Below are 13,576 nucleotides of genomic sequence, written 5' to 3' on the forward strand. Positions count from 1 at the left end.
CAGCTTACAGTCTTGTGGGAATCACTTGAATACTGAAGCACTAACTTCTTACTGCTTTAACTAATATATTGACTTATTTTAAATAAACAGTTACACAATGAAGGCAGAGCCAGTGGCCTTATTGGAAATCTTTGAGCCTTTTAAAGATTCTGCAATCCACGCAGATGGGGGAGGAAGGAAGGGGCCTGAGGAGGGTTTATGCCCTTTTCAAACCAGGAAGAAAACACATTAACCTCTCCCACCCCAGCCCTGCCATCAGCCAAAGGGGGATCTTTACAGCTCCCAGAAAATCTATCAACTCACACTCAACCCTCATATTTTCCAATGCCTTTTTCCTGGTAAACAACAATTAACAGACTGGGACAGAAAAAACAATAATTCCTTCTGGAAAAAAATGTTTTTAAAGTAGGATTCTTCTTAAACAGTGGTGATGAATCGGTCTATTTTCTGCTTTCTCTAGAGCTATACATTTGTTATAGTATGTTCTTCCATTCCATCCCCTTAATATTTAGATCATTTGTCCTGATACATGTTTGCAAATTAAAGTTGGTTTGAGATTATAGTAAAACCATTATTTTTAATAGCCCATTTCAAGGGCAGCGTTAAACACTGCAGAACACGCATGTTACTGATTACTGCTGAGCAGACAGCGGCTTTTGCAGATTAATTTGTAACTGGGAACTACTGTAAACAGATTTCACCCGAAATCCCAAGGAATAAAGGGAATTGGTGGTGGTATTTGGCTCCTTGTATTTATTTATTGTTTTAGAAACCTCCTGATGGAAAGCAAGTTAACCAGGGAGAAAAACAAGCGCTGTGCAAAAACCTTTTTTCTCCAGAGCTCCGTCTCCTCTTCTGTTTCACTTCTTACGGGAGGAGGTGGGTCAGGGTCTTCTCCTAAAGGGTTATTATGGAAATAGCAAGAGGCTCCTTTCCTGAGAAACAAGGCCCATCTAACTACTCTGGGATTTCAGGACCCTACTTTTAAACTTCAAGCTGCGTCGTCGGGGGAAGAAAAGTGGGGTGACTCTGTCTTTCCGCGAGGTTATTATATAATCAAAAAAGAGAGGGGGCGGGGTGTGAGGGAGGGAGAGAGCGGGAGCGCGCGAGAGCGAAGGGTGGGGGGAGCAAGAGCGAGGGAGAGAGATTGATATTTCGTGTTTGCCCGGGTCCTTCTGATGATTTCCTTTAGTCTTTCTCACTAGGAATTCAGCAGAGAGCAAGACTGATGATGATGATATTGATAAAATAATGATGAGGCTAAATAATCCCCCATCTCTCTAGCTAAATCTTCCAAGGTTTCAGAGAGAAGGCGTTAACACTTTTGGCTCTGTTTGGAGAAGAGAATTTCCTACGTGGAACTAGTCCTAGCTCAGGCCGGTGTCCGCGGTTCTGGACTGCAGGGTGCCCTCGGCCAGAAGCTCGGGAAGTGCGGGCCGGCGTGCTGGGCGCAGGGCAAAGCCGGAGGCCGGCGCCCGGCGGAAGGCAGGGGTTCACCTGGGTGGTTGAAGCCGCAGCCGCAGCGCCTTAGTTCGGGGTGCAACGCCATCTACCGGCCTCAGCCACATCTGCAAGTACCCAGACCTTGAAAGTCGCCCCGCCTCCCCCACCCGAACCCAATATAAGGGAAAAAACTCCGAGGCCCTTTCCACGAAATCCTAATTTAGCCAGAACCTGCCACTGATTCTACCCGACCTTTTGTTTATCCACCGACATTTCCTCCTTTTCAGAGCCGCTTTGTAAAGGGCAAGGTGGCGGGGGCCGCGGGGCTGGGGCGGGGGATTGGGGCGCTCAGCTCTCAGACCCCCTGATCAGGCCGCACTGTCTGAAGCAATCGGTTCCCCAGATTACTTGTATTTAATACACAATGCATCATAAAACAAATCCCTCATCCTGACAGGAAGAAAATAGAACAGCTCATAGCTCGAGCCGGTCCAATTTATGGCTAAATTAAAAAAAAAAAAAAAAAAAAAAAAAAAAAAAAAAGGGCTCCGACAATGGGCAAGTTGAGGAAGGGCAGGAAATCAATGGCAGCAAACCGGGGGCTCTTAAAGGTTCTCAAGCGCCGAACTCTATGGGAATATCTGACCGGGTTTTAGGTTATTTACAAAGGATTTTTCCTGTCCTACCTACCACTGCTGTGCGATTTTTCCTCAAACAATGGCCATTATCTGAAATAACAGTTCAATGTCACAGATAACAGGCCACCGAAACGAATTAGTCACCACCTCTTGTCATTTTCTCTCTCCCACATCCCTCCCTTTTGTTACTATTTTTGTTTTTTAAATCAGCATTTTGGGGAAATATACATCTACTAGATTTACACGTCTATTTGCACTTGGAGAAAACAAAAAGGGGACTTGGCGTCGTCCCTGTTCGCTGATAAAGTTCAACATAAGCACGCTTTCCATAGCCTTTCCCTCCGCCCCTCCCCCTCAAGGGTCCCTCGACCGGCTTACTTTGCTTAACTTTCCATTGTTGAGTTGAGAAGTTGGATTTGTTCATTTGTTTTTATGAATGGAGTTTTGTGATAAAAAAAAATTATTTCCATTTAACCGTTGGGTTTTACTAAAATTTCAAAGGTTGGCTATAGGTAAATCCGTAGACTCTTTTATTTTGTCACGCATTCCTATATTCCTTCTTCCGGTGCTGTTTCTGAAATGTTTTGATGAAAAGTGACCATTTATATTAGAAAGTTATTAATCACCGTACAGTACTGATCCCCCAAAGCAGTATTTACAATGTTAAAACTTTAAAAATAACTTGAGTTGTCAAACTGCCTAATTCCACTTTTGGTCGTTAATGGTGTTTTAATTAACGTATTACAGAATATGGCAAAAACTCACCAGACAATTGTCAATCTCTCCAAGACCTTAATACGCTATTTGGGCAGGTTATTGGCAAAACATGTTTCAGATTTTGAAATTACTTCTTTTAAGACAAACATGATTTGAAAAAGTAGCATGCTCTTCAGCTGACCTAACTATAATAATAGAGAACAGAGCATGAATTTCAATAATAATCACTTAAAAAGATGCTTAGCAGAAAACTGGAAATGGACGTGTCAACTTTCACTGTTAGGCTGTTGTTTTCTGAGAATTTCTAAACTAATTATGAGGTTTAGCATGAGCCAGTGTCTCTTCACCCTAAACCCCATTCTCATTCTCGCCCCCTCCAGCGCCCCACCCCCAGGCTTGGTGCACACACCCTCACACCCCCCAAAGCACTTCTCCACCGGATCACTCCCATCCCCCACCTCCAACACACACACGCACACACACACGCACGCACACACACACACACACACACACACACACTTACACTTGTGCTTTCAGGACACCTAAACAGAGGATATTTCCCTAGGGAAAGAAATCCTGTCTGGCGAGATCTCCCCATTGGTTGTTTACCCGGAGAAATCTACATGCTTAAGGGGGATGGTGTATCCATAATCAGTCTGTCCCTATAGGACTTGGGTCTTGGCGACCTTTTTGTGACCTCTCCCGCCAGAGGAGGCTGCTGTCACTTTAAAAATTTACTGAAAGAGGAGCCCCGTCTGGCTTCCGACACTCTGGGCGGCGGGAGATAGCTCCCTTTCTCCCTCGCCCCGGGTTCTTTCTGGATGGCCGAGCAGATCTTCTTTAAAGAGACAGTTCATGAAATAGAAACCCGGCGGCTGCGCTTGGAGTTGCGAAAGGGGACGATCCCGTGAGGGTCTAGGACTGGGGAAGGCGCTACGGAGGATCTGAAAGGGGGCTAGAGCTCCCCTCGCCTCCCCAGGCCCCCCACCTTTTCAAACTCTGCCCCTCCTGCCTGTCCCCCCCCACCCCCCCTGGAACTGGGAGAGAGAAGTGGAAGAAGTTTTAGTGGGTTTCAGATAACTTTCATTACACATCGGGCTGATAAGAGCAAGAGAAAGTGAGAAAAGAGGGAGGTGATGTGAACCAGAAGGAATAGCTCCGAGCTCATTTAGGAAGGGGGAAAAAAAAGCCAAAACACACCAAACCCGGGTCACCCAGACGAAAGGAGACTTCATTTCTGGTCTTAAAAATACACTGTTGGCGGACAATAAATCTGAAACGCGTGGTCCTGGCGAGCAGATCCTAGAAACGGACAAAGTTATCAGAGACCTATTCGGAAATCGAGACGCGAGGCTTTCTTTTTTCCTTTTTCTTTCTTTTCTTTTTTTTTTTTTTTTTTTTTCTTTTTTATTTTTTTTTAAACATCCCGAAATGTGGTTCGGGATCGTTTGAAAGGATTTTCGTGCAGGAAAGCTGGGGGCTGCTGATTATTTTATTTTGTTTGTTTTAATTCTTCTGTGATTGCCTTTTATTGCTGAGTTGAGGCCATAGAAATCTTAAGGTAAGAGAACGCACTTAAAAAAAAAGTCTTGGCGATGTGCATAGTTTGTAACTTCGGACACTTTTCTGCCTTGGCACCCCTTCTCCGGGGCACCCCCCGCCCCCCCAGCCTTCTTTTCCTACTTGCCCGCAGTCTCGCGGAGCCCTGCTGCTTATCTACGTTGCTGGGACTGGCGATTTCCTTGTTCCTCCTGACGGTGCGGTCTGGACGCGTCTCCGGGGTGGGTCGTCCGGCCTTCGGTGGGTCTCTCTCCCGGCTGTCGGCCTTTTTTCCCTCTCGCTCGTCTCCTACTTCCCCTCCCTCCGTGTGTCTGTCCGTCGGTATCAGGGACGCAGAAGGTGGGGTTGCCAAAATCTGAATTCCTGGCACCGGCCACGCGACTTTGGAGCCGCTTTCGGCCGAGTTCCACCTTGCCAAGTAACAGCTTTGCTGTCCAACATCGTGTGCTGCTTCGCGAGAAAGTCACATTCGGACCCTTTGGCTAGAATGTAGGGATTTTTTTTTTTTCTTTCCTTTTGCTGTTGGGTTTTGAAAGGGCCTTTCTCTAAAGTCCACCTAAAGGGAATTCTTTTTTTTTTTTTTTAAGCTATCTTTGGAACTTGACAGCCTTTAAAAACACAGGAGTGTGTTAGATGAAATGACAGAAGATGTGTTGTTACTTTATTTTATTCGAGATTTCCGAGACGATTAAGACATTTGGGAGACAAATGCAGTTCTGCTAGCAAATCAAAAGTGAATAATTCACCCAGGGGGGGAAACGTTTCTGGAGAAAGTTCAGCTTTTGTCTTGGGGCAAGAATATTGAGAGTAAGAAAGTTAATATGTTGATGAAATATTTGAATAATCATGTAACATATATGTAAAAAGACATTCTTTGGGAATGAACCTGTTTTTAAATTAATTTCACTGTTGACAGTGGCAATGGCAATAATGTTAACACGGAATAAAATTACACCTAGAATTTTTATGTGCAGTATATGCAATACTTAACTCCCTGCCCCCCGCAAAAGGGAATGCTGGAAAGCTAAGGGGATAGATGATGCTTGACTTTGAAATTAACAAGTTTTCCACCTCTTTCTGCAAATATGAAATGGAACTGGTGTTGCATTTCACTGACTTCACTCTATTTCCTTCATTAAATATTTCTCTCCTGTGTCAGTAGAACTGCCTTTTTGTTTTTGCTAGTCAAGAAAACAAATACCAGAAACCAAACAAGCCAAAAAACTAACAAAACAAAAACACCAACTTTTTACTATTTTAAAATGTGTATTGCTATTGTTATTTATGCTTCTCGTAGACATCTGGGAGGGGGATCTCAAGTTGCCATTTGAGTTACTCAGCGTTGAGAGTTGAAGAGAACGAGTTAAAGTTTGTAATTTAAAAAATAAGAGATTGTTAAAATCTGTCTTTCTCACTAGAGAGGGTATTTAAAGTAAACTTTCTGTTGTTGTTAGTGTGAAGAGGTGTCTTGAAAAAGATGTGTGTGTGTGTGTGTGTGTGTGTGTACGTGTGTGTAGCAATTACTATCCCTATCTTCTGTTTTGATTTTTCTTTTTTAAATTGTGGGGCTACTTATTGCCCTTTAATTGCCTCATGGCCAAAGGCTTATTCATAATGCCTCTTAACTAGAGCTCTCAGAGCCCTGGGCTTCTTCTTGAAGTTTGTGGTGAGTTAATGAGTTGAATCTGCAACTAGGTGAATACCTGAATTCTATGCAAGATTGCTTTTGGTCTATGGACCCAAGAGTTTAGTTTTTACTTTTAGATAGGTGTAGATACAGCAAGGTTCTCTGGGAGTTATTTAATGATTTTTTTTTGTTCTAGAGTGTCTTATTTAGTCTGTGATAGGAAACTTCCTCAAGTTTGCATTAACTGATTGACATTAACATTACCAGCCTTTCTAGTTACTCCCCATTAGGTCAACGACTCTGCAGCTTTTAATATTGATGTTTCAAACATTATTGCTGCTAGTGAATCAGAATACCTTTGTTTAAGTATGCAAAACCTCAAAAATAGATGTTTCCCATTTAGATTTTTGTTTAATAGGTGTCCTAAGTAATGATTAATATTCAGGATAGGCCAAATGTAAAATCATATGAAAAATAACAATACACAAACATACTTAATGATGGCAATTTGTTACAGTATTATTATATATATCTTTACTTGTTCACAAGCCAATTTTGTTATTTTGCTTACTAAACATAAAATTGAAACATGCATTGACATGTGTTAGGTTGCCATATTTTGCATGAGTGTGCATCAATCGTTTGTTTTCATTTGTTTTTCTTAAGTTTTGTCAGAAACATCTATGAGACAAATTTTATTATCTTTTTCAATTCAGGGTATGATTTAGTTGTTTCATGGTAGTGAAATGCAGAGTGAAAAGGAATTTAATAATATTTAAAGTTTTTTTAATTGAATGAATTTAAAGGACAAAAATGTGAAAGTATACACTTTCATGGGAAGACAATCTGAACCTTGAACACTGACTACTTAGTTTAGAAATATTATGTGAATATGTACTATTCAACATTATTTTTTCATAAAAATCACATTGACTAGAACTAAGTCAATAGCACTCATTCATGCATAACAAGGAAACAAGCATTTTTTGAAATCAATTGATCAGTTTTTGCAATAATTTACAATCGCTTTGTTCTTTTAAAAAACAGTACATTGCTGCTTCTAAGATAACTTATTATCATACCTCCTTTATTAATATGCATGCTGTCTGACTTTTTAAAAAAGGATTTAAAGGAGGACTACACACGAGTAAAATATTTTCAAGCAATTCACTATTCTAATGAATGAACTGATATGGAAACTGATTGTTCTCATCTTCTTCCTTCCAGATCTTAGATGAGTTTTGCAATGTGAAGTTCTGCGTAGATGCTAGTCAACCAGATGTAGGAAGCTGGCTCAAGTACATCAGGTTCGCTGGCTGTTATGATCAGCACAACCTCGTTGCATGCCAGATAAATGATCAGGTACGTTGTAAAGATTTTCTTGTCTTTTCTTTGAGAGCACTAAAGTATCAGTGAAGCCTGAAGAATAAAAATAACAGTGAGTTGCAGTAGACCCTTGTGGCCTGTTTGTTGATAGGGTGAAAGGTAATGCACAAATAGAAGTAAGATGCAGAATAAAGTTATTTGCAGCACTGCTTTCTTTCAGTGCTACTTTTTTGGGTGGTTTACTCACTTTGTAACAGTAAACTTCATAAATGTTCGAGTTTTCTGAATGTGATTGGATGATTTAAACACTGAGCACTATTTATTGCTAGATGTTCTTTACCTTTTTTTCTTTACCATCATAATAGGGAAGCATTCATAGAAAGTATTGAGGTACTCAATAACACTTTATGAATTTGTGCAGAAAATGGAAGTGATACCCTTGAAATATTATATAGATCTTACTTGAAGTAGTAGGTAGATATATATATATGGATGATCTATATGTGGACTTACCTGACTATGCATTTTATATTGACTTGCCTGATTATAAATGAGAAACACTTTTAGATTAATCAAAATACTTCTTTTTTTTTTGTATATGTGAAAAGTAGAAAAATATCACTGCTGGAAATTGCTTTATGGAGGCCCATGTAGTGAGGTTAACTGTAATAACAATAGCTATGAAATAAGATCATGAAAATATCATGAAGCATATTTTGCACTCAATAAAGTTAGGTTATGAATCTTGTAACTTTGTATGACAATAGCTGAAACAAGGAGAGGTTTAGCCTGTTAATTTTTTGTTTTATAAACACTACTGGGTTAGAATTTAATTATGTTGCCCATCATTTATTTCTTTTAACCCAATGGTTACCTGAATTAAATATGTTTCAAAGACCATATTAAAATGGTTGTTTGGCAAATTTACTGTGAAAATCACCACCAAGGAAAAGAAAAGTTTAAATTAGATGTTTCCAATTGAAAGCTGTTAAGTAATGCTAGCGTCATATGGTCAAAGACTCTGTTTCAATCATCATTATGAGATTATTCTTTGGCATTTTACCAGCTACTAGATAATTTTTACTGACTAAACTGTATGAGGTAGTAAATTGTAAAATTAGGTTTAAATGGGAATCATTTAAAAATCTTCAACATATATCAAAAATAATAAACCAATCAATGGGTTTTTTTGTCTTTGCTGTAAGAAAACAAGAGGCATTATTGACAAAAGAAAACATTATTAAATTAGCTATTGATTGAGAGCAGAAAATATCCTAAGTCCGTCATATGAGTTACTGTCACATCAACAACACTTTTTGAGCGCACACTATTTGTAGATGTGGGAAATACATAGGTGTTATATAAATGAATGGATTTTTCATGCTATGTTTCTTAAAATAAAGGAGTTGATGGACCTCAAAAGAGAGCTGTAAGATGAAATAATGTATTTATATCATAATAATTATTTGCTATTCATATTTACTGACAATAAGAGCTATCTCATTGGACAGATCAAACTGTTGTAGGATCAGTGAAAGGATGGTAAGAATGGGACTCTTGGCCAATACGTTTTTCATTTAATATTTAGGTGTCTAATATTTTATAGTAAATACACTCGCCATTGGGAATATTAATTACATTGAAAAAGCAAAACTATTTTTCTATTGCTGACTTTGAATTAGCTTGCTTATTAAGGTAGGCATTTATAATTTTAACACAGTTACTTTTGAGGTATATGTTTGAGGTATATTGCTTTCCAAAGAAAATATGCTGGTTTCATACCAGCATATAATGAATAGCATGTTTACTTATTTTAATGGAAGAATCAGGGAAAATAGTTAATCAGGAAAAACATAAAAGGTCAATATTAGACACGTACCTATTATTTCTGTAAGCACTCATTTTAAGTATATGTGTTGTACTGGCAGACATCTAAGATGGTAACAGAGTGCATATCAAATAACATCATTGTGAAATTGACATTACATGGTCAAGTAAGTTCACCCATAAACAAGGAGACAGGAAAGTGAGAGGTAAAAGTCAGATTTGTGTGATAGGCAATATATGCATACAATCCTGCTTAGCCCAGTTGACAAGACAAAAGAGAACAGACACTCAGATAATGTATGCATATGTTATAAACGTATTCATCTGTAAGCTTGTATGCATAGTTCTAAAAGTTAATTAAGACTGCAATTTCAGACAGCTTTGAAATGTGAATGCTGGACTAGGTACAATGAAAAAAAGAGCTGACTAAAGAGATTCTGTAGGTCTGTTTTTTCGCTCTCTTTTCCATGAGGAGTAAGAGCTGACAAGTGGTGAGCAAGCACAACTCATCACATAAGAACACTCCCATTGTGTGAGATATATTTAATGTCCATAAAGAGAGAGACTCTGGATCAGGGGCAATTATTAAACACAAACAACAACTCACCTGCACAACACAAAAGTAAATGAAGCACTCTCGAGAAATTGTAAAAAACAAAACAAAACAAAACAAAAAGGTGTTTCTCTTCACTCCAATTCTGAGATAGAACTCAAGTTTAGAAAACGAATTTTAATACCACGACACGTATTAAGTCTTGGACTATAAAGAGGAAGAATGTCAGATGGATCTTTCCACTGTAGCCTGGCCATTGTAATAATTATTATATCTAACAATGAAGGGAAAAGATGGCCCAGAACAAAACAAGGGTGTAGAAATTATAGTTTATTTTTGGAAAGGTAGATATTTTTAAAAATTCTGACATTAAAGACCAAACTTAATCAATGTGGATCAGTTTTATAATGATGTAGAGGAGTGGTATAAAAGTGAATAAATGTTCTGGCTAAGATGATAATACAGTTGATGATAGTGAGACAGTCAAAACGTGTACTGAATAAAACCCATGTTTGGTTTGTTTGGGGGTGAAGAAGTACTTAGAAACAGCATGGATTTTGATTTTCAAGTAAAGTTGGAAAAGGATGTAATCTGGTTCATCTGGCTGTTTGATTAACATTTTTCTAATACCTCTGTACAAGCATTTTATTTGAGGGGATTTTAATTTTTAAATTTAAATTCTCCAGTAGATTTCTGTGAATTATTTTATTTCAGGTTGTTTTTTTTTTTTTCCAGGCCAGAGTGAGCTTTGTGGCAGTTTTCTTTCTTACTGCTTCCTAGAAAGACTCACGTTTGTTGTTTTTAGATGTCTCTTCATGTTTTCAAAATTATTGCAGCGATGCTTTCGGAGATAGGAGTTCGGAAATACTGGCATGAGCGTTTAATCATAATTTCTAACTAGCTGCAGCTTCTGGCTGATATCCTTTACCAGCTCCCTGAAAATATTATATTAACCACAGTAATTTATCTTTGTAGAAGAAAGCCACACCAAAGACACTAGTAAATTAAGCTCTGAACACATTCAGGTCATAAAACAGAAGATCCATTATAATATCAAAGGTTCTTTATCCTTGAAGTCCTAATTATTTTCCCCATATTCCGTAAAGTTTCTGTACAATGTTACATAGCCACACTGTTGTGGTACAACATTTAGCCGCATAGTTTTATTGAGACAGACAATGCTTCAATATTTTTACATTTTAACAGTCTGACATTGTCCCTGGTTGTTTTCAGGAGCAAGAACTGGCCCTGAGAGGTAGAGCAGGGCAGGAGCAAAAGCAGAGGGTTGGATAATGACAGCTCTTTCCAGAATAGGTCCTCAGGAGGACCAAATATGTAGAGGAAGCATGAAAACAGTTAATTACTTTGAGTTTCATTTACATCTAGACTCACCCATGTGTCTAATGTTAAGGAAGCAAACATCTAGACGGCTTGCTTAGGTTTTCTTTCTTTCTTTTTTATTCTGGATATTTTGATGTCCTTTCCTTTGATGTCTTGTAGATATCTTTACAGACCATTCTGCTGGGTGAGTGTAGCACTTTGCTTTAGATTTGGTCCCACCCACTCCTGCCTTTCCCTCCATCCTTTAAGAAGTTTCCTCAGACCTCCACATTTCTGTATTTTCACCTTGATCAAAGACAAGATGACCCATAGACCCCCTATCCACCTCAAACAAGGCCAGTTTTCATCTATGATATGTTCATAAATTTGAGGCACTTATGCAATAGCTCTTTGGACACAGGTTTTCCTCTTCTACCTCATGGTGAAACCATATTGGTTGTAATCAGACAGGTCACCAAGGCACAAGTTGTGTAAGTTGACTTTTTAGACTTAAGACCTGCCTTTCCACTCATGATAATTAGAATGAGCTGGGTGTGTGCTTTGGGGTAACATTTTATACGTGTGTATGTATCCTGCGTCATGGAAAGGAACACGGTTTCATTCAAACTCCTGGCCTTCCCTTAACATGGTCTATAACTGGAATAAAGTTCTCAGAAACCCAAGACATTATTAATCTTGTCATTTACACAAGGTGATAAGTCCTTTCATTTTTAAACAGGCCCTTGACAGCTGGTATTTAGTAAGTAGAATAAGAGAAGTCTGCTGTTCACTTTGAGTAAAAAGAAATGTGTCAATAAGAGATTATCCAATGCCTGATGTATATTTTGAAGAAATAAGATATAGAAGAACGAGCGCCCCTCAGAGAAATCAAGGTCAGCATTCACTTAGGAGATTCTGCCAGCTCTCTTGTGGTTAATGAACGGCAGCAAGATTCTACAGTGTTTTCAGTTGGAACAGGCATTGTTCTCGTTTGTGCTTTACCTTATAAAGTTTTAACTGCTTCCAGGACGATCATGGCTGAATTGGCACACCCACTTTCCCTCTCCTTACGTCCACGTCAATGGTTCAATCAGACGGCTGTGACACTAGAACAGTACTATAACTGCAAGCTTATTATGGGCTCAATTATCAAGTTATTTTCTTTGGCTTTTTACTGAGAAAAAAATGTTTTCCTGAATTATTCAATTAATGTAATTTGTGCAAAAAAAGCAGGGAAGACCAGCTATGTAAAAAGTAAAATGTAATTTGTTCGCCTCTTTCCACTTTTTAAAAATGTTTGCATCAACTGTCAGGTAATTTGTTAATTTGTTCTTCCTTTACAAGGATTTCTGTCCACATTTTCTATGACCTCTTTTGATGTTAAAATTATTATTGGCTTTGGGCATTTTCTTTGCTTTCCTTTTAAGTCAAGTTCCACTTTTATACCAAAGTTATGCTCTGCTGTTTTAAGATGAATGCCAGCTGGCAATACCCAGAGACTGGCCTTGTGAACGGTGCCTAAGCTGACTTAGGGGGGTGGGGATGTTGTCTGGCTGATAAGTTACTTCCTTCACCCGAAGATGAAACTGTCTCAGACATAGTTTTCCATTTGATATTCACATGATAAAACAAACAGCACTGCCCTCCCTCCACCCAGAAAAAGTTTCCCTTGTGTAATGACACTCAGGACACAAGACAGCCATAGCACCGCGCAGACTAGGAATTTTATGAAGAGTAACAAATCACAGAAGTTCAATAAGTGGATGACCTGCAGTATTCTGTGCACATTTTGAGTAATTAGTGTTTGCATGTATACAACACCTTTCATTCAGGAAGATCTCAAAACATCACATCCATACGAGACTCTGCTGTTTCTGGAATGATGCCAAAAAGATAGTCATCAGAGTGCATTACAGTCTATCAAGGAGGAAAACATGTTGGTCAAAGACACAAGAAAAGCCTCCAGCCTAGTAAAAAAAACCCAAAGATGATCTTTAGCTTCCTCATCATGTAATGATGGAACTCTTCCCAGGCATTGTGAAATCATGCAGAATGACCAGTTTTCATAGAATCGGATGAAATGGCCACATTAAAGACAGGTGGCTAGTGGATGTTTCTTGTGGAGTCTGTAGAGTGATCCTTAGAGGTCATTTAACTGAAATTTGCAAGACTTCCAGGCTGGGTACACTGTAGGCTCCAGATATAATAGCAGGTGGATCTTTATCATTTGTTCTGCTTACACAAACTAAAACCAACGGTCAGTTCTCTGTTATGTGTCATTCCAATAAATTATACCTGGATTTCTCTTCATGTTATCAACGAAGAGATAAAAGTAGGGGGGAAGCTTCTCCTCCAACAATATTTTTGTCCTGAAAATAACCAGTGGATACATATTTTTCGATATAGGGAGATAGTACCTTATATTTCTGAAAATATCTTTTAGTCTTTAGACTGTCATCCTAAAGACAAATATAGTATACTATCTCTTTGGACAAATTAAGGAAACTATGGTTGGGTTTGCTTTGGTAGAACTTGGCCATGATAAAGGATCTATTCTGTTGGACA

At 38.8% G+C, this 13,576-nt stretch overlaps 1 protein-coding gene across 6 annotated transcripts in view; it reads left to right on the top strand.

The window, feature by feature from the left end:
• Positions 1 to 13,576, top strand: part of MECOM (MDS1 and EVI1 complex locus) — a 564,248-nt gene that overhangs the window by 497,148 nt on the left and 53,524 nt on the right. For 5 of the 6 annotated variants that reach the window (XM_043594949.1, XM_043594951.1, XM_043594950.1 and 2 more), the window contains exon 3: positions 7,213 to 7,347. In XM_043594949.1, coding sequence (XP_043450884.1) covers positions 7,213 to 7,347 — 135 coding nt within the window. Of the gene's footprint in view, positions 1 to 3,447; positions 4,360 to 7,212; positions 7,348 to 13,576 lie in introns of those variants that run through there. The other variant, XM_043594953.1, reaches the window with a different exon arrangement.

The sequence above is a fragment of the Prionailurus bengalensis genome, chromosome C2 (assembly GCF_016509475.1).
Source record: "Prionailurus bengalensis isolate Pbe53 chromosome C2, Fcat_Pben_1.1_paternal_pri, whole genome shotgun sequence".
NCBI lineage: Eukaryota > Metazoa > Chordata > Mammalia > Carnivora > Felidae > Prionailurus > Prionailurus bengalensis.